Source organism: Lepisosteus platostomus, chromosome 7, assembly GCF_059453375.1.
Source record: "Lepisosteus platostomus isolate fLepPlt1 chromosome 7, fLepPlt1.hap1, whole genome shotgun sequence".
Lineage (NCBI taxonomy): Eukaryota > Metazoa > Chordata > Actinopteri > Semionotiformes > Lepisosteidae > Lepisosteus > Lepisosteus platostomus.
In genome coordinates this window covers 34,580,419-34,608,235 of record NC_142617.1, presented here as the reverse complement: position 1 = coordinate 34,608,235, position 27,817 = coordinate 34,580,419, and the positions used below count along the sequence as shown (strand labels likewise).

Sequence of the window (27,817 nt, the reverse complement as noted above, 5' to 3'; positions counted from 1 at the left end):
TTAGTTTTCATAGTCTTTAAATGCTAGTGAATCATCTTCTCGTAGTGTGGTATTGGCAGAGTGATATTTTAACATTTTTGCATGAGGCAATGAGGATAGGCATAGTTTACAGATGTGTATCTAGCAAGAATATGTGAAAATGTACACACTCACCCTGTTCACATTGGATGTATAGCTTTGTCAGATGGTGTAAAGTAGTTAATCATTTTTGGTCCCTTTAAAGTTCCACAACCAGTGGATAAGGGTTAAATAAACTCAAACTGGGGATTGTTCACAGAGTTCCAACAGAGGATGTTCTTGGCTTCTTTTGCAAGAGCAAGCCCTGGTACTGGCTCGGCACCTCTGAATGAGCTTTCGGTCTCTTCAGTGAGAGCTGGTTCTGTCCTATTTGTCCTCTTTGCCTGGGCGCAGTCATTGACAGATTACACTTGCTGTGCAATCTGGCATTTGCATGATGTGTGCACTGTCTTCATTTGTCCTGCAGTAGTACCAAAGAGGGTGGCACAGTGGTGCAGTGTTTAGCAGTGCTGTGTCACAGCACCAGGGTCCTGGGTTTGATTCCTAGGGTGTCTTTCGCATGCAGTTTGTATGTGCTCTGCATGTTTGCATGGGTCCTCCAGGTGTTCTGATTAGTCCAAAGACATATTGGTAGATTGATTGGGTTCTGGGAAAATTGGCCTTGGTGTGAGTCTGCCCTTTGATGGACTGGCATCCCACCCAAGGTGTACCTCAGGGAGGGGTGGTAGCACTGTGGCTGGAAGGTTGCCAGTTCAAATCCAGCAGCTGGCAGAGGAATCCTACTCTGTTGGGCCCCTGAGCAAGGCCCGTAATCCCAGCTGCTCCAGGGGTGCTGTACAATGGCTGACCCTGCGCTCTGACCCCAACCTTCTCTCTCCCTGTCTGTGTCTCATGGAGAGCAAGCTGGGGTATGTGAAAAGACGAATTCCTAATGCAAGAAATTATGTATGGCTAATAAAGTGATCTTATTTATCTTATCTTACCCTGTCCTGTGTCCGTTGCTTGCCAGGATAATCTCAGGCTCCCTCACAGCCCTGTATTGGATACAGCAGTTAGAAATAAATGGTACGAAGGGTTTAGCAGTCCTCCAAGCTGATTGAGAGCTGATCATCTCAAACAGGAAAGGGAGTAATAAAAAACTGTCCAGTTATGCTTTAATTGATCTGAACTGTCCCTGTTTCCCAGAATCTTCAGGGTTTAGCAACCTGCTAAACTGAGGCCTTCCAGGATGGGAATTCTAGACTCCTGCATTAAAGTCCACAACAGTTATAAACTCAGCATTGTTCCTGGACATCTCAAACCTGCAAAACAGAAAGAAGATCTGGGAGAGCTAATTTACTGAATGTTTGCCAGATAAGAGGAATGTTTGTAAACTGTGAAGGGAGACGTGTCAAGTCTTTCAAACAACACGTACTTAGTGAGCATAACTGTGCTGCACAGCTCCGTTAAAAGACATACAGATCATGTTACTTCTCACGAAACCAAATTGCCCAAGACTTAAAACCTGAAAAAATATTTATATCAAAATGAATTACAGGACATTCACTTAAAATGCAGCGCACATATATACTCCTCGTTTTGGCGTTTTTGTTTAATAGAGTGTTTTTGAATAGGATGGATTTTGTGGTCAGGTCGCCCAATGAATCACTGAGGATTAAGTGTCCCTTCAGGCTTAAAAACACTGCGGTTTCAATATCTATATACAACAGGGGCATGTTGAGACACTCTGTCCTCACTATCACCATGCAGACCTCAGTGTGTGATAAGGGCTGAAGGGCTGCATAACTATGTAACTGGCAAGCTAGAGTTCTATATCCATATTAATCTGTGTAAAATGGAATGCTTTTTATATTGTTTTGTTTTTGAGAAACCATCTCTGGATCATTTTAACAAGGTCTGGGCTTAAGTTATTTCAAAGATATACTGTAAATGATATATATGTACTCACCCTGAACAGAGCCAGCTTTCAGCTGTCACCACTATCTCTCTCCCTTTGTGTATGTACCCTCATATGACAAATGGGATGAAAATGAGGACAAAACCGAATTTGTTATTATTACATTACATTAATTCAATTTCTGTATGTGTGTGTAAATTTATGCTTAATGTCTTAATTAAGACAAAATGTAATAATAACTGACACCAACGGTGATGGAGTTTCTAAAATCACAGCTGCATCTTATCATAAGGGGAGATATAAAAAATAAGAGCATTTCCAACTCTATTTCCATTTCTATTTATATACCGATATATATACTTATATTTAAAAAAAGTAGCACTCATATACAGTATAATGAATATATCCAAATATTTTTAACATGAATGTCAAACAGTATTACATTAGGTGTAATAAAATACAGGTCAGAGATTCAAAAGACTTGATCAGAACACATAAAACACGACACACTGCCCAAATGAAATTATTACCTAATTAAGCACATAACAGTGGTACAAACCAAAGGAGGCCATTCGACCTTTCTAGTCTTTTTACTTGTTAGTAGATAATGGATCCCAGGATCTTATCTCGCTGTCTCTTGAAAGTTAGTATTGGGTATGACCTCCCTAAGCACTGACACAATCCTGGCAGTGCTAACGCACAGACCCCATCAGCCTCTGGACAGATAGCTGTGGGATGTTTTTCCACTCTTCCTGTGCAGCGTCTGCCTCAGTTGTCTGTAGTTGATGACATTAGCAAGTTGAATAATCTGTTGGAAACAGATCAGGGGAACGAACTTAAGGTCACAGGTAGACCTTAATTTATTTTTCCTGAAGCAGCGTCATTGTAATCCTGTGTATTACTGAGCATTTCAGTTTAGTAACCCCATAGATATGCAGATATTTATGCTTTCCATTCTGTAGTCCAATGTAGTAATGAAATATGTATCAGTTTAACACCATCATGCTACTTTATTTGTGCTACTGTAGGGTATATACATATATACACAATAAACATTGTGTATGATATGTATCACACAATCTTTCACTTCCCTTCTCAGGTGTGCCTCCTATCGTACGGACAATATGCCAAATATTGGCACCTAGCAAATAGCCAGGTATACACAACTGTCATTCCACCCCAACTTACCCTCAAAAGTGATTTGAAGCTGCTGTGATGGAAATAAAGGTCAACTGAGACTGATACCCATGTGTGTGAGGCAGCCTTGCTGAGATCTGTGTTTATTTTACCTTTGCAAGTTTTCCTAAGGGATGCAAATGTGTGATGACAAGCAATGGAAGCTTATGCTGGCCAATGAGGGACATTTGGAGAGAAATATGTACCATGAAACCATACAGTCTGAATACAGAGGTTGGGCAGAAAATGTAACTGAGTTTGTTTGCCCAACACCCAAATACACTCACTCTTCGGCACCTCTGTACTCCAGTTCTGAGCCGTTCCTCGTGGGAAGAGGAGGCATTTTCACAATGTAGATTTCGAAGAGGTTGGATCTATATCTAAACGCCCTGTGTTCACGTGGGTTCAAGTCTAGATTTGGGGTGCTATCTGGGTGGAGTTTGTATGTTCTACCCATGTTTGCATGGGCTTCTGCTGGGTGCTCTGGTTTCCTCCCACAGTCCAAAGATATACTGGTAGGTTAGTTGGCTTCTGGGAAAATTGAATCTGGTGTGAGTGAGTGTGTATCTCTGTGTATTCTGCAATGGACAGGCATCCCTTACAGGGTGTTTCCCACCTTGTGCCCATTACACCTCTCCCCCCACCCTGTATTGGGGTAGAAAATGGGTGGATGGATGTATCTGAAGTGGAAAAAAATCTGAAATTGCAGAGATCCCATGGTAATCTAAAATCTGAGCTTCTAGTAAGGCAGGAATATACAGTACTACTCACAAATATTCAATGTGGATTATGTGCTGCTTTTACATTTCTCCCATGGGTTTACCATGTTTATACCATGTATTTACTTTGCTCTGCTGTGATTTCCTAAGGATTGTATCAGGCCCTACTGTAACCCTACATACTTCAACATGCCTTTGCCATGAGTCCACTGTGTTCTTCAGCACTGTAGTTTTCAAAATGGTAGACTTTAATGAGGGTCAAATTGGCGAGGGGGACTGTTGGCAAAAATATCATGTTGAATACAAACCCCTGAGTAGTGGAGCAAAATCAAATGGTTGGACCGTTTATATGGGCTTGATAACCCCCCTCAAAAACAAGAATGCAGGTAATGCTGCCACATTAACTTATATTACTGCTTCAAGGGCAGACATTTTATCAGAAAATCTAAAATGACTTATTTTGTAACCATGCTTATTGTATTCTGATATCCACAATGATCTGTCTCAACACACCTGTGTTTTTCTTAGGACCCCAAAAGGCCAGATTTGCTCAATGAACAGCACACTGTATTGACATGTAGCAGCCAATATGTCTAGTGGTGCTCCCATTCCAAAAAGAAAAATGTTTGTCCAACATTTTGTGCAGCTTCAGGGGAGGTGAGAGGTCACCGTTCTCTCCCAGTACGCCCATTACTGCATCTTTTAAACAATTCATCTCAGGGCAGGGTGAGGCTGGACATTAACGTCTCCAACCCCAGGTGTGGAACTGACAAGTTCAATGTAAGCTTTAGAGCTACACACAACAATTATGGGATCAGTCCAGAAGTGATTCCTGGGAGGAATGAAGGGCATTGAGTGAGGTGATTAGCACTTAAAATTGAGGAACGGCCCCAAGCGTTTCTGAAGTTTAATCACGACTCTGTAGAAAAAAAGAAAAACAATTGCTTCACCCAGTGAAAGAAGAAGGATATTTACCTCAAGTGCTATGTTGGGGAATTATCCTAATTGAATACAAAACCTAAATATAATTTAGTTTTAAAAAATCAGTCTCACTCAATCATAAAATTTCCATCCTGAGATCACAAGTGCTGTTAAATAAAGTACTCTAGTCAATTGTTTATGAAATGCAGTTTGAATAATCATCCAGTATAGCCCTACACAGTTTCTCAGTCGACCTGGTAACACTGCCATACATTCTGATTTAAGACACAATTGGCTGTCTTAAGGCAAGAGGCGTGATGGACAGGAAGACTGAAACATCCATCCTTATCTTCAGTGCTCCTGGGGGACAGAGGCTGATGGTGTTAGATGGGAAAGGATTAAATGGGTCATGCAGCAGGTGCCATCACAGATTCCATTTAGTGGGGAAATGAAACAGATGTCATCAAGCATGAGCAGCTAAGGCAAATGTTAAAATTACAAAAATGTTGATTTGGCAAAACCTGTCCAGTTTCACAATGAATTTGATTTAGTAATAATAATTACACTTACGTAATAATAATTTACTTACATAAGTTACACTTTTATAGCGATTTTCTGGACACTCCACTCAAAGCCCTTTACAGGTAATGGGGACTTCCCTCCACCACCAATGTGCAGCCCCACCTGGATGATGCAACAGCAGCCAGTACGCTCACCACACACCAGTGTGGAGGAGAACATATTGATGAAACCAAATCATAGATGGGGATTATTAGGAGGCCACGATTGGTAAAGGCCAATGGGAAATTTGGGCGGAGTAACACCCCTACTCTCTTTTAGAAACAGCCTGGAATTTTTAATAACCACAGAGAGTCAGAACCTTGCTCTTACATCTCATCCAAAGGACGGTGCCTTTTTACAGTATAGTGTCCCCATCACCATATTGGGGCATTAGGACCCCACATAGACCGCAGCGTGAGCACCCCCTACTGGTCCTGCCAACATCTCTTCTAACAGCAACCTTAGCTTTCCCAGGAGATCTCCCATTCAGGTACTGACCAGGCTCAGTTGTGATTTGCAGGGTGATATAGTTGCTGGTGAGTTGACTTGACAAGTTGACTCAGAGACACATCTAGGGCCAATGGGAAGTTTTTCTGAGTGATATTTTCAAAAAAGGCACCGTGAAATTAGTGCCATGACTGGTTTGCATACAAGTCTCGGCCCAGCGTGCAGTTTTAATCAAATGAAATGGGAATCTTAGCACTACACTGCTTTTGTTGTTGCGTTGATCGCCGTAACTGAAACTCAGTGGGATTCCACTAACGTGCGGTTTCTGGCCATCTCGTTAGGTACATCGGGGCCCTGGGAGCGAGAGTCATCTGTGATAACATCCCAGGGCTGGTCAATAAACAGAGACAGCTGTGTCAGAAGCACCCAGACATCATGCAGTCCATCGGGGAAGGAGCCAAGGAGTGGATCAGGGAGTGCCAGCACCAGTTTCGTCATCACCGCTGGAACTGCAGCACCCTGGACCGTGATCACACTGTCTTTGGGAGGGTCATGCTGCGCAGTAAGTGTGTGTGTGAATTTCTCATGTATATAAGTGCAGTTACTTTCACTATTGCTTTCTTGAATCAGTATGGCATTATCCAGTTTCTCAACTGGAATGCTCATTGCACCATTGTACATATGGGAGGCAAAGAGTATGTGAGGCTTGGCGACTAAAGTTTGGGGGAAAGGAGAGAGAAGACATCGCAACCTTAAGTTGCCTCCCCGTGTTTCTGCTCATCCATCCATTTTCTATTTCTTTCAGTTCCATTGAGTTGGAAGAGCCAGAGCTTATCCCAGCAAGCAATGAGCTCAAGGCAGGGTACACCCTGCACAGGACTTCAGTCTATCACAGGGCAGACAGACACACATAAGTCAATTAACCTGCCAGTATGATTTTGGACTATGGGTGGAAACATACATGAGACGCAGGAGAACATACAATCTCCATAAAGATAGCACAGCAGGAATTGAAGCCAGGGCCCCAGCACTACAAGGCAGCAATGCTAACCACCATGTCATCCAACCATGACCCTCTAAGTTCATTAACACTCTAAGCTAGTGTTAATAGCTTAACACTATTCCACATTTAGGAAATTAGGCATCAGGCTGGGATTTCTGCTGTAGAGTAAACAGCGACTCAAGAGTATTTCCTGGTATCTGCAGCCTTGTAGGGGTGTGAATGAGAGATGTGTCTCTGACTCTCTCCCAACTGGGACTGCACAGCTCTTACAGTGCATCAGGTGAGGAATGGCTGGGCAGGTGGACATATCTGAAGAGCTGATGTACTGTATGTGAGTCATTCTCTCCTAGGAGTTTGCAGCAGTCCCCAATAGAGAACCTTTTATAGTCTAAATAAGACTGGTAATTCCCAACTGGGTGAGTGTGTAGTACAACATCCTGGGGATTGTAGAGTTTGAACACAAAATGTAGTTACTGGTGGCACAATGGTTAGCACTGCTGCCTTGCATTGATTGTGTTTTCTCCCACAGTCCGTAGACATACACGTAGGTTAACTGGCTTCTGTAAAATTGGCCCTGGTGTGAGTGTGTGCGTGTCCGAGTTTGTGTCCAGATGTGCCTTGCCTTGGAAGAAGTGGTTATAAATGGATGGATTAAGGAAAGTGAGTTAGGAAATGCTAATCTTGGGAAAACAGCAGTTATGATTTTGGGTTTTTTGCATAGTGTACTCCTTCCTCCCTACACTCACTGTCATGCCCTCAGCAGCATGCAGACGCTTTCTAATGTTTACAGCAGCTAATGGACAGCAGCAGGGCAGTGTCCGTGGTCAATAAACACTCAGAGCGTTACAAGTACTGCTATCATCGTAGATTTTATGCCTGATGCCTAAACAGTTTATGCAAGAGCAAACAATTAAGTGGTTTGAAATTTCTGAACCATATGTGTGTCATGTTATGTGGTCATTCCTCTTTGCTTTTGTATAGTGTTTACCTTTTCTTCTGGAGAGGAGCCATTTTCTTGTTGACCAAATTGTGCCTTGAACATTGAGTTGGTAAAGAATGATCTAGAAGCATGTATTCTCATGAATGCTTTCACGCTCATTTCCAATACTGTTAGCGATGTGGCCAAGGTTAGGAACCATTTCCTTTCAAGTTTTCCTCTTGTTCAGGATCCCTTTATTGAAATTATATGTGAATGATCATAGTTTCTGTCATAATCCTTTTAGTTCTGTTCATGTGCAAAGGGTGTTTGAGAATGCAGAAACACCTGAGGTAGATTGGCCTCAAAGTTAGGCTATCCAGTGTTGTTTTTTAAATTGTAGTGATTCTCTCTTCCTGGACACCTGCAGGCTAGTTGTGGTGTCAATGAGGAGCACACTTCTTGTCTAATAGCTGCTGTACCCCCCGAATATCTGTGCAGAACTTGTAGTATGTCAAAAGATAACCAGTTTGTTGTTATGAGAATATGGAGGGACATATCTACTCCTTCTCATTCTCCCCCTTTGGGTACAGCGTTCATTACTGTGAGGCGGGACATAAAGCCACAATCATACATCTGTCCATCCACATTTTTTTCTTCTTCCAATTCGGGGGCCCAGCAAGCAAAGGGTACAAGGCAGGGTTCACCCTGGATGGGAGTGCCAATCCATCACAGGGCAGACACAGAAAAACACACCTCCCCCCATGGCCACCGTACTGTATGTACAGTTAATGTAAGCAGTGATCGCCTGTAAATAAATACAAACGATTAATCATATACTTGAGTTCTAGCAAATGCTTTGCAATCGTAAAGTTAATTTGATCATGCCTTTTGTGTCTTCTGCACCCCAAGATCAATAATATGATGTTAACTGTTAACTGATGTTAACTATGATGAATTTATGGTTATCAGGACCATAAAGAAGAGAGTCCAATCAATATGTTTTTTCTGTTTCTGCAATACATTTTAATGTATTGTACAGACATAGAGTGACCACTTTGGTTTCACCCCTGTGTGAACATCATTCCTAAATCACCTCTGCACACCACTATTTGTGCTTAATTTTGCACAATGTACAAGTGGATAGCGATAGCCGAAAGCCATCCAGAGCTAACATATCTCACATATTTCGATGCATCAAGATATGTGCATTTAAATGATACCGTCCAGATGATCATTTCTTTATTTTTAGTTTTAAAGCTGCCTTTACTTTCACTAAAATCATCTGATTTGCATAGGGGAAATTGGAAACAATAAGCCGCTTTCAGCTTAGATATATCAGATGTGACAATACTAAAATAACACAAGCTGGAAAGTACAAAATCTGCACCTACTGGACTACAGTCATCCTGTGAAATGATTGCATCCCTTACCACCACCCAAGCAAGTCTGTCACCCATTTGCGCAGTCAGTGTTCTCATGGTGCCCGAATGTGAGTAGCAGGGAGAAAGATACCTCAGTCGGGACAATACATAAACAGAAATTGGAGATGTAAATATTTGGAAAGACGTTTCTGGCACAGAGCCGGACTCTAACTCCTTGACTTGTAAGCTGCATAGTGATTCTGTTTATGAAAGGGAATGAACACACAAAGTCCAAGTCTCGGCTAATAACCTGAGGTCTCTTCACTTACACAAACAAACACTCTTACTGGGAACGCAGCCCCCTGCACATGGACAAGCACAGCAGCTCCTCATTGTGAGGCTTGAGGTCTGAATGTACACTCTCTACTCTTAATTTAGGGCTGCTAGCCAAAGACAAAGGAAAACGGGCCTCAATCTCAAGATCCATACAGAATGTTCCCACAGAATTCCTGAAAAAGAGGAAAAACCAGGATCATTTTAGGGACCTAATTCTTACAGATTCCTGCGAATTGTCCCGCAGAACTCCTCTTGAAAACAAAGTGGAACTATGCAGGAATATAAAGGATTCCTGAAAAGGCTTAGCTCACATATCCAGCAGGATTTGTGAATGTGTCTTGTAGATTTGTAGATTTGTGGAAACCATACAGGACTATTTCTTGTGAAGAGTGCTCCTCTGATGGATTACTGTAGTTTGCTTGTAAAGGCAAATACAGAAAACCAACAGTGCAATTATGCATAACGGTTTTTAATCTAAATTAAATACCTGGGGGCTACATGGTGGTAGAGTGGTTAGCATTTCTGCCTTAAAGTGCTGGAGCCCTCGGGTTAATTCCAGACCTGAGGAGCTATCTGCATGGCGTTTTATGTTCTCCTCATGTTCACATGCATTTCCTCTGGGGACAAAATTTTCCTCCTACTGTTCAAAAATATACTGGTAGGTTAATTGGCTCTGGGAAAATTGGCCCTGGTGCACGTGAGTGTCTGTGTGTGCCCTGTGATGGACTGGTGTCCTGTCCAGGGTGTATCCTGTGATCATTATAAATCCCAGGGCGTTTCTCGAATAGAGTAATGGTGTTACCCTCACATCCTGGCCAAATTTCCCATTGACCTTTACCAGTCATGGCCTCCTAATAATCCCCAACTGATTGGCTTCTCACTCTGTTCTCCTCCCCACTAATAGCTGGTGTGTGGTGAGTGTACTGGCAGACTATGGCTGCTGTCACATCATCCAGGAGGGGCTACACATCGGTGGTGGTGGAGGGGAGTCCCCATTACCTGTAAAGCCCTTTGAGTGAAGTGTCCAGAAAAGCGCTATGTAGATGTACGGAATTATTATTAATTATTATTAAGACGGGCATGCCTTCTGTCTGAGTTCAAGCTTGTGGTTCTTCCTGCCATCCAGGCAGCCGCGAGGCGGCGTTCGTCTACGCCATCTCCTCCGCTGGGGTGGTCTATGCCATTACAAGGGCCTGCAGCCAGGGAGAGCTCAAGACCTGCAACTGCGACCCCCAAAGGCGGGGGCGAAACCGAGACAACAGCGGCGACTACGACTGGGGGGGCTGCAGCGACAACATCAACTACGGCATCAAGTTCGCCAAGGCCTTTGTGGATGCCAAGGAGAAGAAAGTGAGGGATGCACGTGCCCTGATGAACTTGCACAACAACCGCTGTGGGAGGATGGTAAGCAGTAACTGTCTGCGGTATCAAAGCGCTCCTGGGTTGATTAGTTGCCATTGTCCGGCACGCAGATATCAGCTTTATCCAAATAATCCCCTTTAAATTGTATTCAAATGGCAGGGGCTGCTTAGAGGCTAGACAATATCAAATTGGAGGCCACCTATTATTCTCCATTTCATACCCTCTCAGTTTGGAATCATTATTTATAGACATTGCACCACATAGCTATAACTCTTGAACAATAGGGGATTATTTAAGACATTGTGCTTCTCCAACCTGAGCTGTTCATCCTTTAATGGGACGCAAGCTCTACAGCATATTACAAGAGAGTGAGTCCACACTGCTTCATGCTCACCACTGGCCTTTAGATACCCAGCAGGTCACAGGAGGCACTGTTGCACCAACAGCTCAAAGAACTCACTGGCAACATCAGCAGCGCTTGACTAATTACAGACCTTCGAGGCCTCTTGCTGACTGGGCACATAGGAGGCAACATGATTGAACTTTAGTTTTACTCTGGCTGTGGTGTGCTGGCTAGCAAACAGATATGGAACCAAGCCCATTTCACTATCTTCTGTGTTGTTTTTAATTGAGCTGTCTTGCAAACAAGGGCTCTATCTTGACAACTGGGTCTCCTGTTTCAAGAAGCTCAGCAGATACAATGGTTTCCATTTCCATTTCCTTGCTTCCCCTCAAACTGTGCTGTTCCTCTTCAACCCCCCCCACAGGCCGTGAAGCGCTTTATGAAACTAGAGTGCAAGTGTCACGGGGTGAGTGGCTCCTGCACGCTCAGGACTTGTTGGTTAGCCATGTCGGACTTCCGCAAGACAGGAGACTACCTCCGCAGGAAGTACAATGGGGCCATACAGGTCACCACCAACCAGGACGGCACGGGCTTCATGGTGGCCAACAAAAACTTCCGGAAAGTCAACAAAAACGACCTGGTGTACTTCGAAAACTCCCCAGACTACTGCCTGATGGACAAAGCCGCAGGTAGGAGGTCAGAGCTCAGATTGAGCCATTGGTGCGTTCCACACTCACACACTGAGCCCTTCAGTCTTTCAGCGATAACATCCTCTCCACTTGCCTGCTCCTCGAGCTATGATCGAGAGCCATGGAGCCTTCTTTTGGCACAATGTGGCAGTGGACAAAAACTGAAGTGAAGTGTTTTTTTACACTGTGGCTTGGAAAAGCTTAGTTATGCTCTTTTCACGGTCTGAGGATCACAGATACTGTAGATTGAATACTTAAAATAAATGAAAGGCAAGAGGAAATGGAATCTAAAGGAGCTGTGATTTGTTACCTTATTTTTTATTTCTAGCTGTGACAATCACCCTTATTGTCAAAAGGTTGGTCGGGCTAAAGCAGGAAAGCATTTACAGTCTTAGCAGCTGTTAGCCACATTTTAATTAAGTTGCCGGGTTAGTGCAATGTCAGTCAGAACACAGACATTTTCATTCATTACACTCATTCATGGGTGGCATGGTGGTGCAGTGGGACTCTGGGTTTGTATGTTATCCATTTGCTCGCATTGCTTCCCTCCAGGTTCTCCACTTTCCTCCCGCAGTCCAAAAACATACTAGGAGGTTAATTGGTTTCTGGGAAAATTGTCCCTGGTGTGAGTGTGGGTATGTCTGTGTCTGTGTGTGTCTGCCCTGCAAAGGACTATCATCCTGTTCAGGGTGAGTCCTGCCTTGTGCCCATTGCTTTTAGAGACAGGCTCCGGCTCCCCTGTGACCCTGAATTGGAAGAAGCTGTTAGAAAATGGAGGGATGGATATTCATTCATTTTGTAGGACGTACAAAAACAGGCTTTCCGTCTGTGATTTAAAATCTTGCCTGTTCACACCAAAGGCACTTCACAAACACTCTTGGTTCAAAGAGAAAATGAATGCAAAAATCTGCATTCTTCATTCTAAAATTATTCATACCCACATCTCATTTTTCTGGTTTGTTGAATTCAGAATAGCAGACCGTATTGTTGGACGCCTTCCAGATGTAAAGTGAAAATATAATTTCGCTACAACACTGACACAGGTATTCGGGTCCCACTGTCTTAGCATCTGGCCTCTGAAATTCTATAACTTTATTTTGCGTTTTTATCAGATTGACAGCAGAAATTGTATTTTGTTTGACATTCATAACCCTTTCTTTTCCCATTCTTCAACTTAGGGTACAAGGATTAAATCTTTAAAAAAAGTTGCAATTCAGGTATATGTTTTGATCCGCATGGGGTGATCTATAATTGTTTATTTTTCGAATTTATTTTCCCGTATCCTAAAGTTAATTCATTGGAATGACCACCTGCAACTGGAAGAGCTCAGGATTCTGGTTAATATTTAATGCACGTTTGGAAAGATATATCTCTCCTCATTCATATGATGTCGAAATTAATATTAATTAATTAATAATTAATATAAATGGGTTCAATCCAAGTCAGAATAAAATCAATGCTCATGACAATCTCATCTTGATTGTAGTTTTGTTATGAAAAAATATTATAGGTACATCAGAACCCTCATAGCCACTACCGAGAGGCACACCAGACAAGGAGAAAAAATAAGAAGTAAGAGTTTCAAGGGCAGAACATTCAAAAATCTTAAATCAGGACATTAGAAATTCCTTAGAAAGGGCCCTGTGACTATGAAATAAGAAAGCACATGCGGAACTTTTGGAGGTATTTTTCTCCAGAAACAAAACAAAATAATAAAAATGCTACATTAAAATACATTTTCAAATGTTAGATTTGTGGGGGTATTCTCAGAGTTTTGTTATTGTACACAGGCTGTTGTTAAAAAAGCCCAAATTGAGCCTTTGAAAAATATAGTGCTGTACATCACCTTGGGTTGCTTCAAATATTTAAGTAATGCTCCTTTACTGTGTTCATATATTAACTAGCTGTGAAGAGGCTGCAGGTTCTCTGAGCTAATGTTCAACATGTCAGCTTGCAAGTGAGCAGTGTGGGATTGTCTGTGAGGATCCTCAGTGTGTGACATCACTCCATGATGTGAAAGGAGCACCCATGTTTGGCAGAACTCCTGCCACAAAATTCTTCACAGCAAATGACCAAGAACTGGGTAGGAAATTCAAACCTGGTGGTCAGTTCCATTCCGTCCAAAAAAAATGCTCCCACACACAGAGGGTCCTGGAGTGCAACAAGCAGGGAACAGACTGCCACCCCAAAGTGAAAATGGGATGCAACAGGGAGAACAGTGGATAGCAACTGCTAAGACACTTGATGAGAAGCCCCTAGGCATTCCAAAGGTCAGTCCAGGCTCTACCCTGAGTTCAGAGGAGCAGGCATTAGGTTTCCAGATAAAAACTGTTCTTGACATCAGAATTTGTTGTTTTGGAAGATGAGAAAAAGGCACGCAAAACATTCTAAGCCTTTTTTTTTTTACATTTGGCCCATGTTTCACGGTTGACTAGTGAGTCAATTAGGCTTGGGGTAAATAAAGCAGGGGCCTACCCATCAAATCCTGGGCAAGCCGACATGCGTCCCCTGTGGGCCTGAAATCCTGGCCGGCTTAAAGACAGGTTATAATTGTTTGACCTCCTGCTGCCCTGTAATTCCAGCAAGAGGTATGCAGCCATGCCCTGTAGACTGGGCTAGTGCCTGGAGTGAACTGATAGCGCCTGCCACAGATGCATTCAACACTGCGCAACCTAGGATGATGCTGGTTCAAGTTTGCTCATCTGTGAATCCACACTCTCAATCCTACAGCCCCACAGGGGACTAAAAAACACATGCTAGCAAACATCTTTGGCTTTTCCTTATTCTTTCAGAGCCATGGAAAATTCGGCCTTTCTGTAGCAGGTGGTGCGCTCTGACAAAGTTAGTCTGGGGAGGTGTGACACTATGAGAGTTTCATTCTGCACTGAATGAGGCTGAAATATAGTGTTTTTATTTTCTACCTGAAGAATGCGTAGTGTTTTTTTGGTCGGGGCTGGACTTGGTCAGTAATTTAAAACGTGTCAGCACACTGTAAAAGTAAAGCACCGGAGCTGTTCTGGGACCATGTATTAGGACACAATTTGGCCTTTCTAATCTGCCACTAGAAGCTTTTACTACAGTCTGTTGGGGTCCAAGTCTGATAAAAGAACAAAAAATCAAGACCTGTTACGTTTGGACTATATCCAGGTTAGCGAACTGCTGCCAGACGCTGTCCGACACAAACATGAAAGGCACCACCATAAAATAAATACGTAAGGTTTCCAAAATGAACAAGGTATAGGTTTAATTTTCTGACGATCTGTTACATGAAACATCTATCACGCTGTAAACTTTTCAGAGACGTTATGTAACATCTGAGCGTAATAATGTGCAAAGATGGTTCGCTGTTTAGCTTCTTCCCACAGACCAAAATCATACTAGAAGATTAATAGGCTGCTGTAGAAAACACTTGGTCCTTGTGTGAGTGTGAGGGTTTACCCTGTAAAGACTGGTATCGTGTTCACGGTGTATCCTCCCGTGTTCCCATTGCTGGCTGGGATAGGCTGCAGCTCCTCCACGACCCTGAATTGGATGAAGTGGCTGGAAAGTGGATGGCTGGGTAATGTACAGCTTCCTTTTAGGACATTTTGGACATCCAAGTATTTTTGGGGTGTCATTAGTTAGAGCACAACACCTAAAGGTTTGGTGCCAGAGGGCATCATACCTGCTTTTGATGGCTTTCGATGCTGTTTTGATGCCCGAAAACATTACCAACCCGATCAACAGCGCAGCTCAAGTCCTGTTAAGTTGTGTGCGTAATACAGTATATTTTTATTTGGGACAATGGAGATTCCAGACTGGGGGAGAGGGAGGGGGGAACTCCTTACTCATTTTCTGCTTTCTGGGGGTAAAGGCGGTAGCGGGAGTGGAGGGGGGGGCATCACTACAGTGAATTCCACTGTGACCCAAGCAGCTCTACCTGTACCGAGTTGGTCAGCCTTTGATTTGTTCATAAGACGAGCCCTATAGTCCAGACATCACTGTTCCCCAAGCGAGAGCACAGAAGAGGGCAAGAACTGCAGGGAATGTGTGTGTTGAGCCAACTGCTGTGTTTGACACAGCAGAAACCCCTGGGACATGTGGGGTACTTGTTGGCTTGCTGGTTTGTCAGAGAGCTGTGTCACTCTTCTGCTCACTCGCAGTACAAAAAGAAAAGCCAACAGGTGATTCCAAGTTACTTGTAAAAAAAAAATCTCTACAAAGTGCCTCTTTCTACAGTTGTAGTCACTACAAGTGGTGTCTGGTATAGTGTACTACGTTGATGACTTAAAACCAGTCTGGACTGAGTAAGAGCTCTAAGAAATAGATTCATCTTCCAACTGCATTATGAATTGATGAATTGTTCACTATTACATTACACAAAATGTTACTTATGTAATATATTCTGTATATAGTGTGCCACAGTGAAGGGCCATATATATTTCAGCAGTTCTAAGCAATAAACATATCAACACACAGGCTCCCTGGAGAAAACTATGAAAAGCCCATTGAACTGTGAGGGACCATGTCTGTTCTGAATTAAATCACTGAAATTAGATATTGCTCTGACAGGTATTTAAAATAAAAATGTTTGGGATTTAAATATTCCAGAAGAAGTATAGGACAGAATTATTCAACAGAAGAATAAGCAAAAGAGGTGGAGAAAGAGACAAAGAAAATGCTGCAGAAGAGGACCACGCATGATTTGTGACTCTTTCTATCTGACATACACTGTTTTTAGACATCCCTCCCCCACAATTACTCACTCCTGCCCCCTGTTGACATGTCTCAGACAAAAGCCAGTGTTGCTCTAGGGCAGGCAGTGCCTCCCTGGCCAGTTAATCCTTGTCACTCGGACTCTCCTCAGCAATATCCCCTCTGGGGACAGCTGGGACTGCAGGACCATGGACAGAGGATGCTGGGTTTTCAGAATTTAAAAGGCCAGATCAAATGAATGACCATGTGCATGTACTATACATATTTATTACCATGCTGATCCAGAGCAAGATTCAAAATACACAATAATACATCATGTAAAGGCAAAAAAGAACTCAGGAAATCCACATACAGTAAAAAGTAAAAATACAAATAACAAGACAAGCAAGCCCTCAGGCACATGTGAGATATGCAAGGCTTGTGCAGCGCAGAGCAGGGTGAAAACAATGTGCATCTAGCAGTAGGAATCCTTGATTTCTGGAAAGAAGGAATGCCTTTGAGCAGAATGTAGTATCGGTCTGGGGTAGAAGTTCAGAGCAGAGTAAAAGAGATCACAGATGCTGTCTGGACAGATGAGACTTGAGGAACTAAGCAGGTCTGGTTTCATTGGGTAAATCATACCTCAAATGTGGAGCTGGGAACGAGAATGAACAGGGCCTTGAGGTGTGGGGAGGGGATATATGAATTATGGAACTAGTGTGGTGCAGTGGTACAAACACGTGCTTTGTGGATTTGCAGTTGTCTCTTGCACTGAAACCCACAGTCTCATGATTACTTGCACAGAAAGCTGCATTTTTACTGTATATAATGAAATACTGGAAAACCTTGTAATGCATAAAGGAATTAAAATGTAGATTTGTTTTAATTACTTATTTGTTTAGTTGAGATCACTGTGATCATTAGGCACTGACTAAAGGAGATTGCTTCTGCAGTACCAGGGATGCAGATCACAAATAGAGAATAAATCCACCAAACTTTCTATATCAGCCTGAGAAGTCATACACATGAGATCACAATTTTTTTGGGGTACAAATTCTTTTCAAATTTTACAGTACCTTCTTTCACCTGATTGCAATACCTGTTTTTCCTGTTAATGTTGCTTACTGTCCAATGGTCAATGACTGAAATGCCTGTGGTTTTGACCTCAGCATTTAAACCATACTGGACACACCTGCTATATGTAAAAGGAAAACTGTAATCCTAATGTGTTTTGCATCTCTCAACCTGCTTCAGACTTATCCTGCTGAGCAGAAGCTTTGGAGCATGTCATAGCATTTTAATTGTGCTATCAATCTGCTGACAAATGAGCTTTTTAATCAAATTTAGACTCCTACACACTTTAAAAACAGCCCTAGGTAAGGATGTAAATGCACTGATGGCTGCTAGCTCAGAGTTATTACTTGGTTTTACTCCTCTGGACCTTAATACTTCATTTGATACCATTAATCACAACATGCTCATGAACACTAACATATCATTTTAGGTATTTTAGCCTCTGATCTTTATTGGGTTAAATTTATTTATTTAACAGAAAGAATTCTGTTAGATAATGTGGTGGTTTGTCAAGCTCTACATTATTTAAAATCAACATTCTTGCTTTCGGATTCAGATTATGATTAATATACCAGTGATGCTCTGCAGATCAAGCCCTGAAAGCAAAAATGTCTGTTTCTGTGTTTCTAGATTATTTCACAGAGATTAGGTTAAGTACTTTGAAGCTGCGCTGTGAAGAGACAGAAGCAGTGTTACTTGGTTTTGCTGTTTACCCAGATTTGTAACCATTTCCTGCTGTTTCTGATTTGGAGAATCTTATAAAATTATAAACTATTTTTTTTTCTTATCTGAAGGGCCTTCATCGTGTGTTCTTGATAGACTGGCTTTTGTGTAAAAAAAGGTTTTGTTCAGGTCCTGGCTGCCTTTAGAGTTTATTTTGAGATACATGAATGACTCACCCAGTTCCATCACTCAGGCTGTGGTCTGAATAGCCCAGTTAGTGTGGCATTCTGCTACAGTGGACTATTACTGTGAAATGCTCATCCAAAACTTATCAGAGATTCCATCTGTCTGAAATATATTTCAGTACTTACACCCATATTCCAATGTCCTTCTCTAGGAATATTTAACCTCATGATAATCATATTTGTAATTCTATTTAACTCAGTTCCATACTGTCTCTTATCTCTGTAGAATTCTATTATTTTTTTGTTGAGTGCTTAGAGCAGTTTTCTTAGATTGCTATCATTATCAATTTGCTCCTATTTCAAAGAAGTATTATTTTTTCTTTCCTTCAAATGATTTTAAAAAGAATACTGTTTTAGCATTATTTAACAATAGTAAGGGCTGCTGTAACGACCAATATCCTATATGTTTGAACACCAAGAATAATAGCACTGCAGGACATTTTCCATAGTGTTTTTACAGGATATATAGTTTTAGTACTGACTTACGTACATCAAAATCTGCTTCTTATGTGCACTGTAAAACAATAATAAATATTTGTGCACAGATTGCAGTTTTATTGCTAAATGCAAAACAACATTAAAGAAGAATACAATTTTATGTGTGTTGATAAATGATTGTTCTGAAGAGAACAGAAGTTGGTTCCCCAGCTACAGTAAATAACCATTACTCCTGGTGCTCAGACTCAATCTGCTCCACTGGGTGCCATTAAAGTGGCCCACAGTTAGGAACACAAGCACCGAGAAGCTCTGTAGTCAAAGAAATGTACCTGTGACTCTCTAATCTTTCCCATTATCCCCGAGACCTGATATGTGCACACATTCCTTGGTGTAAAGTGGGGTCATCTTTGTTTTTTTCTCAGCTGGGGGGAGGGGGGTGCTTTTAGTTCTAGCAGCTCCAAACACTCAAGAAGAAGAGGTCATTCTTCTCCTCCATTAGTCTCCCTGCACATCGGAATTCACAGCCCTAGGATGCTGCAGTTCTACCCCGTCTCATTTTTCAGACCAGGGTTTTATTTTCATGCGAGGTCTGCAAGGAATATTAAACCTGCTGATGTCACGGCCCTTGAAGCCAGAAGGCATGGAATTGCCGCCCCCTGCACAGACTCACAGATATCTGCAAATAGGTCTGGAAATTTGTAAAACCAGATTCATGGCTTGCAGTACAAGGATGTTTTGTGGAACTGTAAAAATAAAACTTTGGAAATAAAGAGCTAGGTGAGATGCAGAGCTCTTACCACAAGAGGACTTCATTAAACTATCTCCCAAATGCCTAGACCTATATTGGGCCCTAAAGCTTCGGGATTTCTGGTCTGAAACACCACCATAGTTAAACCTCTACAGTAGATGACTGCAAATAGGATTCTCTAGTTGGCACATCATACAGTAGGTGGCCAGATACTTTCAGGATTGGAGGAGTGAGGAATGCCCATTTAAAGAGGCCACATATTTTGGACTCTGCTGCAACAGAGCTGTTGTATTACCAATCCACGGTCTGTGTCAGTGTCTTTGGTAGCATGTGGCTTTGTAACAGTACAAAAGCTTCTGCTTATCCTTGCTCAGAGCAGTTTGAGTATGAGGATGTCGACGGCGCTGATGACAACGATGGGCGTCCTAACAGGCCTTCTCTTTTTGCTTCTAGGCTCTCTGGGCACAGCGGGGAGGGTGTGCAACAAGTCTTCGAGAGGAACGGATGGCTGCGAGGTGATGTGCTGTGGGCGGGGCTATGACACCACGCGGGTGAAGCGCATCACCAAGTGCGAGTGCAAGTTCAAGTGGTGCTGTGCCGTGGAGTGCAAGGACTGTGAGGACACAGTGGACGTGCACACCTGCAAGTCCCCCAAGCGAGCCGAGTGGGCGGACCAAACTTGAGGACCCGCCCCCGCCAAGGGAACCGCCTTCCTCAGGACTTCCTCTGGGCCGTGGCATTCTGGGATCTGTAGTGCAGTCCCCCTGCCCCTCTCCCCATCTGCCTCTCCATTCCCTCTGTTGCATGGCTTTTATTTAACTATTACTATCAAGCACTAAAAAAAAAACTACACTTCTCACAAAATCGCCCTGGCCCTTTTGCACAATATACTCCGTAAACCTGCTCCTCCCCATATTGTGTTCCGTTAGTTGGGCTGTTGAGGCGAGGCCTTCAATATATGCTTAAACTATGACCTCTTATGTTTTATTATTATTTTCTCCGTCAGGAAAGTGGAGGGAATTTCCTCTGAGGGTTCTGTTTTTTGCCTTTCTACTACTTTGACACAGATAAGTGCGAGAGCTTGCACAGGTGTGCTGCTTCGAAGATGCGTGATTCTTAGGGAACATGCAAAAAAGCATTTGCAGTAGTATTATGGCATTTTCTGTGTATTTACACTTTTTTGTGTGGAAACCACTGGTTTGGTTCTGTCAAACAATCTACCCGTGACCACTATATTCAGCTTTATCATTAAGTTAACAAAGTAAAGCAACTTATTGGAAGGCCAAGACTTTAACAGCATTTTTGCTGGTTGGCTGTGGCAGAACAAGGATAAACCAATGAACAATGGACTGTGAGAACAGGATTCCTGATGTGAAAATCTCAGGTGGGATCTGGAGATCTGTCCACACAGTGAAGTGCAAACTGCCTCTGTTTTTCTATTGTAGCTGCCTAAAAATCAAAGAATCACTGTATGATTCAACGAAAAGCAAAAATAGCAGCTCTGTTACTTCTCTGAAGAAAACCCTGCACTAAGGACATTTGCCTGATAATGGACAAAATACATATATATGTATATAAAAATATATGTGTGTATGTTTATACATATATACATATGCTTATAAAAATAAATAAAAAAACACAACACAACAAAAAAGAAACAACTGATGTGGTAACTGACGGTGTGAATTCAAAAAACGGTAACAAATGTTCTCATGAGAAAAAAAGAGATTAAAAGATCCGAGATCTATAATCTTTATTCCTCTGGCTTGTGAATGGTGTCCATGCTGTTCCTTGTTAAATTCACCTAATTTAACTTTCCCAAAAGCTGTGTGTTTCAGAAGTGCTTCACAAAGGTTCAAAAAAGAAGTCCTGTAAAAGGTTACTATGGGATAGTGTGGTAAACTAAAAGGAAGATTTAGTGGAATCATGGTAAGCACATAGAGGTATGATTAAGTATAAATCTGACTGTGTGAAGTCTTTGTAAAGCAAAATGTATGGAAAAACCATAGGAAAGCTGAATAGGTCCCATGTAAATAGACATCAGCTGTGCATCTTGTTTATTAAAGGAACCAGAAACTTCTCTTCTGATGTTTCTCAACTGTTAGCTGTAAGGTTTGATACAAAAATGGACAAGAATATCTCGGCAGCTGTGTCCACTCATTCAAAAGGTACATTAACGAAGTAGATCTCACCTTTTCTTTTTAATGTTTTCATTGTAAGCCATTCCTATTTTGTCCCGCACTAGGTGTTTTACCTCAATAAGATGCAGAGTGGTTGGGGCTTTAAACTCAATGCAGTGGTTGTGGGGTCAAATCCCAGGTGGGGTGCTGTTGTTCTTCTCTTGAGCAAGGTGCTTCACTCAGAGTGTACTAGGAAAAATGCCCAATTGTGAAAATGGTTACTGTGCAGGTCGTTATTGTCAATGAGAATTTTGTTGTGTTGTTCCCAGTTTGAAGACTACTGATTTGTGACTAAAACAGAGGGGCTGAAAAACATTCTCTTGTCTCTCTTCATTTTGAACACAGGGAGAAATAATGCCGTTTGTTATTTTATTTCCTCCAGCATTGATTCCCACATAATTTGTTCCATGTGCACAGCAGCAGACAAAATGCTGGCATCCTTCCTTGAAAGGATGCCAGCATCCTTCCATCCATTTTCTAACTGCTTTATCCCATACAGGTTCACAGAGGAACTGGAGCCTTTCCTGGCAAGCAATGAGCAAAAGGAAGGGTACACATAAGATGAGACATCAGACCAATGCAGGGCACATACTGTACAAACACACGCACACGCACACGCACACGCACACTCATACCAGTGCCAATTAACCTACCAGTATGTCTTTGGACTGTGAGACGAAACCAGAGCACCCAGAGGTAACCCACATGAACATGGGGATAACATACAAACTCCACACAGATAGCACCCCAGAACTGAATCCAGGGTCCTAGGTGTGTGAGACAGCAATGCTAACTACTGTGTCACCATGCTACCCTGTTTTTGGTTAATCTTTAATTACTTTCGTTTAGTTTTGCTGATAATCTAGTAAGGGATCACTTTGTCACCTTCTAACCTTGGTTCTGTATAGTTTTGACACTCCTTGTTAATTTAAATGACACAGGCTCCTCATTGTGGCTCATTAGAAAATATCGGACTTCACTGCATTTCAAAAAAGATATTGATCATTTTATTTCCATTTTCAGCTGTATACCTGTTGGGAGAAAATTAAAATAAACCGTGTCCACTGTCTGTACGAAGTTATTCATCTTTCTTTCACGGTGACTTGAGCTGTACCATGCTAAATATTAGCACCAAGATGACAGGGAAATTCAGATGTAAACAAGTGTTTTTTGGAACAAAAGATGACTTGATCAGTTGTGAAGACTCAGAGGCCATTAATGGGGAACTGCTGTCCCAATTTCTCAGGCCAGTTATTAAATCTCGGTAACAAAATAAATTGATGTTGTAGAAACATTTTATAGACTTTGAATTAAGCACAGAAGCTTGAACTTTGTGAAAGTACAGTAAGCCGCCATTGTTGTCACAAACCCCTGGTCTCACCACAGGTGAGAGAGACAGTTGCGATGCATTGAGATTTGCTGCGTCCCTTTCTGCTCACTAGTTACTGTAATGTCATGTATCAACAAATGAGTACAGTTTGAGCAGCACATATTTCACCACAGTAAGTTTCTAACATGATCTGCACGGGGAGTTAACAAGTCATTTCCATTTATCAGCAAACCATCTTGACATTGAGAGACATATTTCTATTGGATTTAAAGAGATGTATTCACAAGCCTGCTTGTTTTTAGTGTAATAAGACCACTTTACATCACCAGAAGTTTTGATGTCTCATTCTGAATCGCTGAATATGGTGTTGCGCATAATTGAAACTTTAATCTATTTTGTGATGTAAATTTTAGTTTTTACAAGTTACTGTGTACAGTTTACTTTTATTGTGGTTTGAGATGCACTCATCAATGCTGATTCTTTCTAACTCTGACATAAAAAAATAATGTTCATCTTCCTTGTCAAGGCAGGAGTTGGTGAATTTTCAAAATGAGGCTGTAGTGGCTTGAAGACTTTAATTGCATGTCTAGTTTTTTTTGCAAAGGGGGCTTCTGTTGAGTTATCAAAGTAGCAATTCCTGTGCAATTACCTTTAATTCTCCATTCAGTTGAATAGCATTGGTTTTGGGGAGCGATGGCTGTTTTACCTCTAACCCATCATCACAAATGATTCCACTGCTGCCTCCCAAACAGAAAGACCTGGGAAATGGAGATGCGTATGGCACTTATCTGAAATAGTCAGCCTATTCTTGTTTTTCTATTTCATTGTATCTACACAGTTATAATGCAGACTTGAATGAACAATTACATGCTTGTATATTCTCATGATCAATGAAAGTATTAGTGTGTTTTTGAAGATTACTTATTTGCTTTGTTTTGGATAAAGGGTGCATCCAGTTCAGTTAAAGACGATATTATCAGAAGAAACTAATAAAGCAGACTGAACACCAGAAGATCCCCTAGCTCTCAAAGGCCACTTTGAAGTACACCACACAACCACCATCCCATATCTGTAAGTGGGTGGGTTGCATCTCAACCAGGGGTTTTCGAGGACCATGGGATTTATAGTCCCAGAAGGGTGTGAAGGCTTGCATCACACTGGGCTGTTGCCTAACTGAAATCCCAAGCTACTCTCCTGAAAGCCTTCCATGTTCCGCAGTCTCTCTTCCTGCAGAATGTTCCATGTAATGCAGTTTGACAGGCTATGTCTCCCACAGGAAATGAGCTCATCACATCTTAACCTGGAGAATGGCCTCTGACAATCTGATTCACATTTCTAATACGTGCTGAAGACGGGGGAGTAATGCTCACACAATCTGTGTTGTTGCAACAGGAGGTAAACTCTTGAGGAAATCCACAGGATCTGCTGTATTTTGATCATTAAGAAAAGGCCTTTTCCCTGTCTGATCAATAAGCCTCCACCTGTTGCAGTACCACAAGCGTCAGCACTCCTGAACCTGGGATGGCATTAGGATTTCTTATTTTACTTCAAGACATCATTGGATCAATCAGTTAGAACTTCACATATTTTATAGATTTCTGCTTACTCACCATTTAAGGCTACCTGTAATTCTTGTAGGACTTGCAGAGTTGCAGATCACTGTACTAGTATAATTCAACAAGAATTAATCTGAGTAACAGGCTGATCTGAAAAATGAAAATATTGTTTGTTTGCATTTGAATCGAAAATGTAAACTTAATAGAGTATTTTAGAACACACTGTGTGTCCAAGTGTTAAATATAATTTCTGTGCATATGATGATTTTGCAGTAACAGACTTCTGTATTGCATCTCTTTAAAATTAGTTTTTAAAATTATATTTCTCCTGCTGCTGAAGGACAATTGGAAAAATTCCCAGAAAGCTGAATGGTATATGACCTGCATTGGCTTAACATAGCACCAGCTGCTGGCATTCAGGCATGTTGAGATTAACTCGGTGCCCGGGACTGCTGCTCCAAAGTAATCAAACTACCAAAAGTTAACGCTAGTCTTGGGACTGAAGCAGCACCAGGGCTACTATGCTGTGTGACTGCTGTCAGACATGAAAGGAACATCACAGCACATAAAAGCAGCTGTACCAACAGACACCCTGCCACATTGCACTGAGGGAAGGGATTTGTTGAGCTAAATCCCTTATTTTTGCTAGCTTCCCTCTTTCCCCAAAGACTTACCATCATCTTGGTTTTGTAGTGTCTTATCTGTTGTAAAGGCAAAATAAAAAGTAACATAGTAAACACAGTAAAGCACTGAGATGAATGGTAGAGAATGATACAAGCCCTGACAAAGTAAATGCGTGGCTCAGGAATGATTTGATCATTAGAGAACTGCAAACCATTAGGAGTGATTCTGAATAAGTCGCTCCACGTGGTGAGCACCACTTTAGGGAGACATTGCATTTGTTTGTTACTTCTGGGTTACCTGTGTGAATTAGACGAACTCTTCAATGTAGTCTTCCAGGTTTTCTGTAAAAAATATCACAAAAGCATTATGCTTGATCCAGCAAGGGGATTAACTTATGAGCTGTGATGATTAAAACCAATGCCAAATGTGACAAACTTTCAGCGTTAGTAACATGGGACCTATGGTATTGTTGCAGAAGCACCTTTCGTGTAACTTGGAATCATAAGCACATGGTACAGTATATACCAGCCTTCAGGTTTAAATGATGAAACACAAACTCAGATTCAGACATTTAAACAAGACAATACGAAGTTTTAGGCTTAATTTAGGTCATGCAAAGCACAGCAAAGTGCTGAAGAGTCTAAGACAATCTAACCACAGTTGTCTAACAACTTATCCAGTAACAGGTCTGGTGCGTCCCAGTACAGGGGGAGCTGGAGCCTATCCTGGCAAGCAACGGGTGCAAGGCAGGTTACACCCCGGACAGGACACCAGTCTATCACAGGGCAGACGGAAGCAAACACTCTCACTTCAGGTCCAGGTTTCCTAGAAACCAGTTAACCTCCCAGTATGTCTTTGGACTGTGGGATGAAACCAGAGCACCGGGAAGAAAACCCATCCGAACATGAAGAGAACATACAAGCTCCATACAGACAACCCCAGGAATTGAATCTTGAGCCCCACCGCTGTGAGGCAGCAATGCTAAGAACTATGCCACCACATCCTTCCCTCCTTTGAAACATGCAAAGTCAGCACGTGACCGCAGAAGAACCAATGGAATTTATGCTTTTTCTTACAACAAGGAAGAGAAACTGGATCCAAACTCAGAAAAAAAAACGTGCTGCCCATTGTATATTAGCAGGGAAATAAAATCTCTTTGAATGTAACAAATTTGACAGAAAGAAATGACTGTAACTGGCTTCTCCAGGTCACCGGGGAAGGACTGGGTATGGTTGTTCAGTTAATTCCCCAGCTTTCCAGCAAATGGGAACTCTGTAGCTTCCCAGGCTCCTCCAGTCCATTCAGACTCTCCTGTCAGGCACCATAGAGCTCGGCATGGGGCGTGTCAGAGGAATATGACCACACATCTCTGTTGCTATAGAATGTACAAGCGTAGCTGCCAAAGATCTGAGTCTTAAAACATCTAGTGAGTCCAAAATTTTTTAAAGAAGAAGTAGCCTAAGCCAATGGTCACCACACCCAAATTAGCTAATGAACAAAGATTTCTACTGATTCTCTGGGTCTGCTCTTGTTTGTCAGCATGAGTGCATGGATGGTTTTTGAATTTTTCCTGTGTTAGGAGCCTGTTTTTAAGCTTCTGTAGCTTTTTATGCAATCATTTATTGTATCTGATTTTGGCTTTTTACTAAAGGCTAATGTGCAGGTAGGGGAAATGTTAGAGAGCAAGATTTGGCACAACTCTGACAGGCAATTTTAAGTTCCTGCCATATCTTCAGGTTCAATTAAAAAAAAGTACATCTCTGAAAACAACTGGACCAAGCATGTGGCATGACATCCTTAAGGCACTCTTCAAGTAGATCATCATGGTCACAAATTAGATTAATTTAATAGCCTAAGTTTGTTTGAATTTTCTAGGATATCTGACAGATACCCATTTGATCTGGCTTTTGTCTGTTTCTCCTGGCTTGTATATAATCAGAAGACACTTGCAATTTATAAGATTTGATTGGTGATCTCAAATGTTTATTGGAAATAAATGGATATGGTTTTAGACCACACATTTTAGAATATCTACGCAAAGGACAATATTGAAGAAGACTGGAGCATTGACCAAGAAGTCAGGTCCTCAGTTTATTGTGTCAATGAAAGGGTGGCATCTCCTGTCTCTCATTACACTGGAGTATTGATTGGAAAGTTTGGTCCAGGGTTAAGAGGGCTACAGTCTGGACCACTAGCACTATTTACAGCAAACAGGTTTTCCTTGGAGGTCCTAATTTCAATACTGAGCAGATCTACTGTACATTTGTTCAGCGTCTGAGATCTAACAAGATCACATAACAAGGTATAAAACTTTGTTTTCACTCAGGTTTCAATCTTGGCATGATGGGTGAGACTTGAGCTCTCTGTAATTGGCCAGTGGGTAGCGATTTCAGTTAGATTCAGTCTGGGTCGAGGTTTTAGTTGTGTTACCAACTCAGTTTCATTCAATTCAGCAGCTTGTTACTAACTTTTCATCAGAGTTGACTGAGACAAGAGCAGGGGGAGACATCATAATCTCTGTTCAATTTATCGT

General features: G+C 41.9%; 1 protein-coding gene across 3 annotated transcripts in view; it reads left to right on the top strand.

Moving 5' to 3' along the window:
* wnt2bb (wingless-type MMTV integration site family, member 2Bb) overlaps positions 1–22,843 on the top strand; it is a 43,779-nt gene extending 20,936 nt beyond the window's left edge. For all 3 annotated transcript variants that reach the window (XM_088639980.1, XM_088639981.1, XM_088639983.1), the window contains 4 exons: positions 6,081–6,301; positions 10,485–10,762; positions 11,488–11,752; positions 20,048–22,843. In XM_088639980.1, the coding sequence (XP_088496106.1) occupies positions 6,081–6,301; positions 10,485–10,762; positions 11,488–11,752; positions 20,048–20,277 (994 nt within the window). In that variant the 3' untranslated portion in view covers positions 20,278–22,843. The remainder of the gene's footprint in view (positions 1–6,080; positions 6,302–10,484; positions 10,763–11,487; positions 11,753–20,047) is intronic.
* Positions 22,844–27,817: the final 4,974 nt, after the last annotated feature.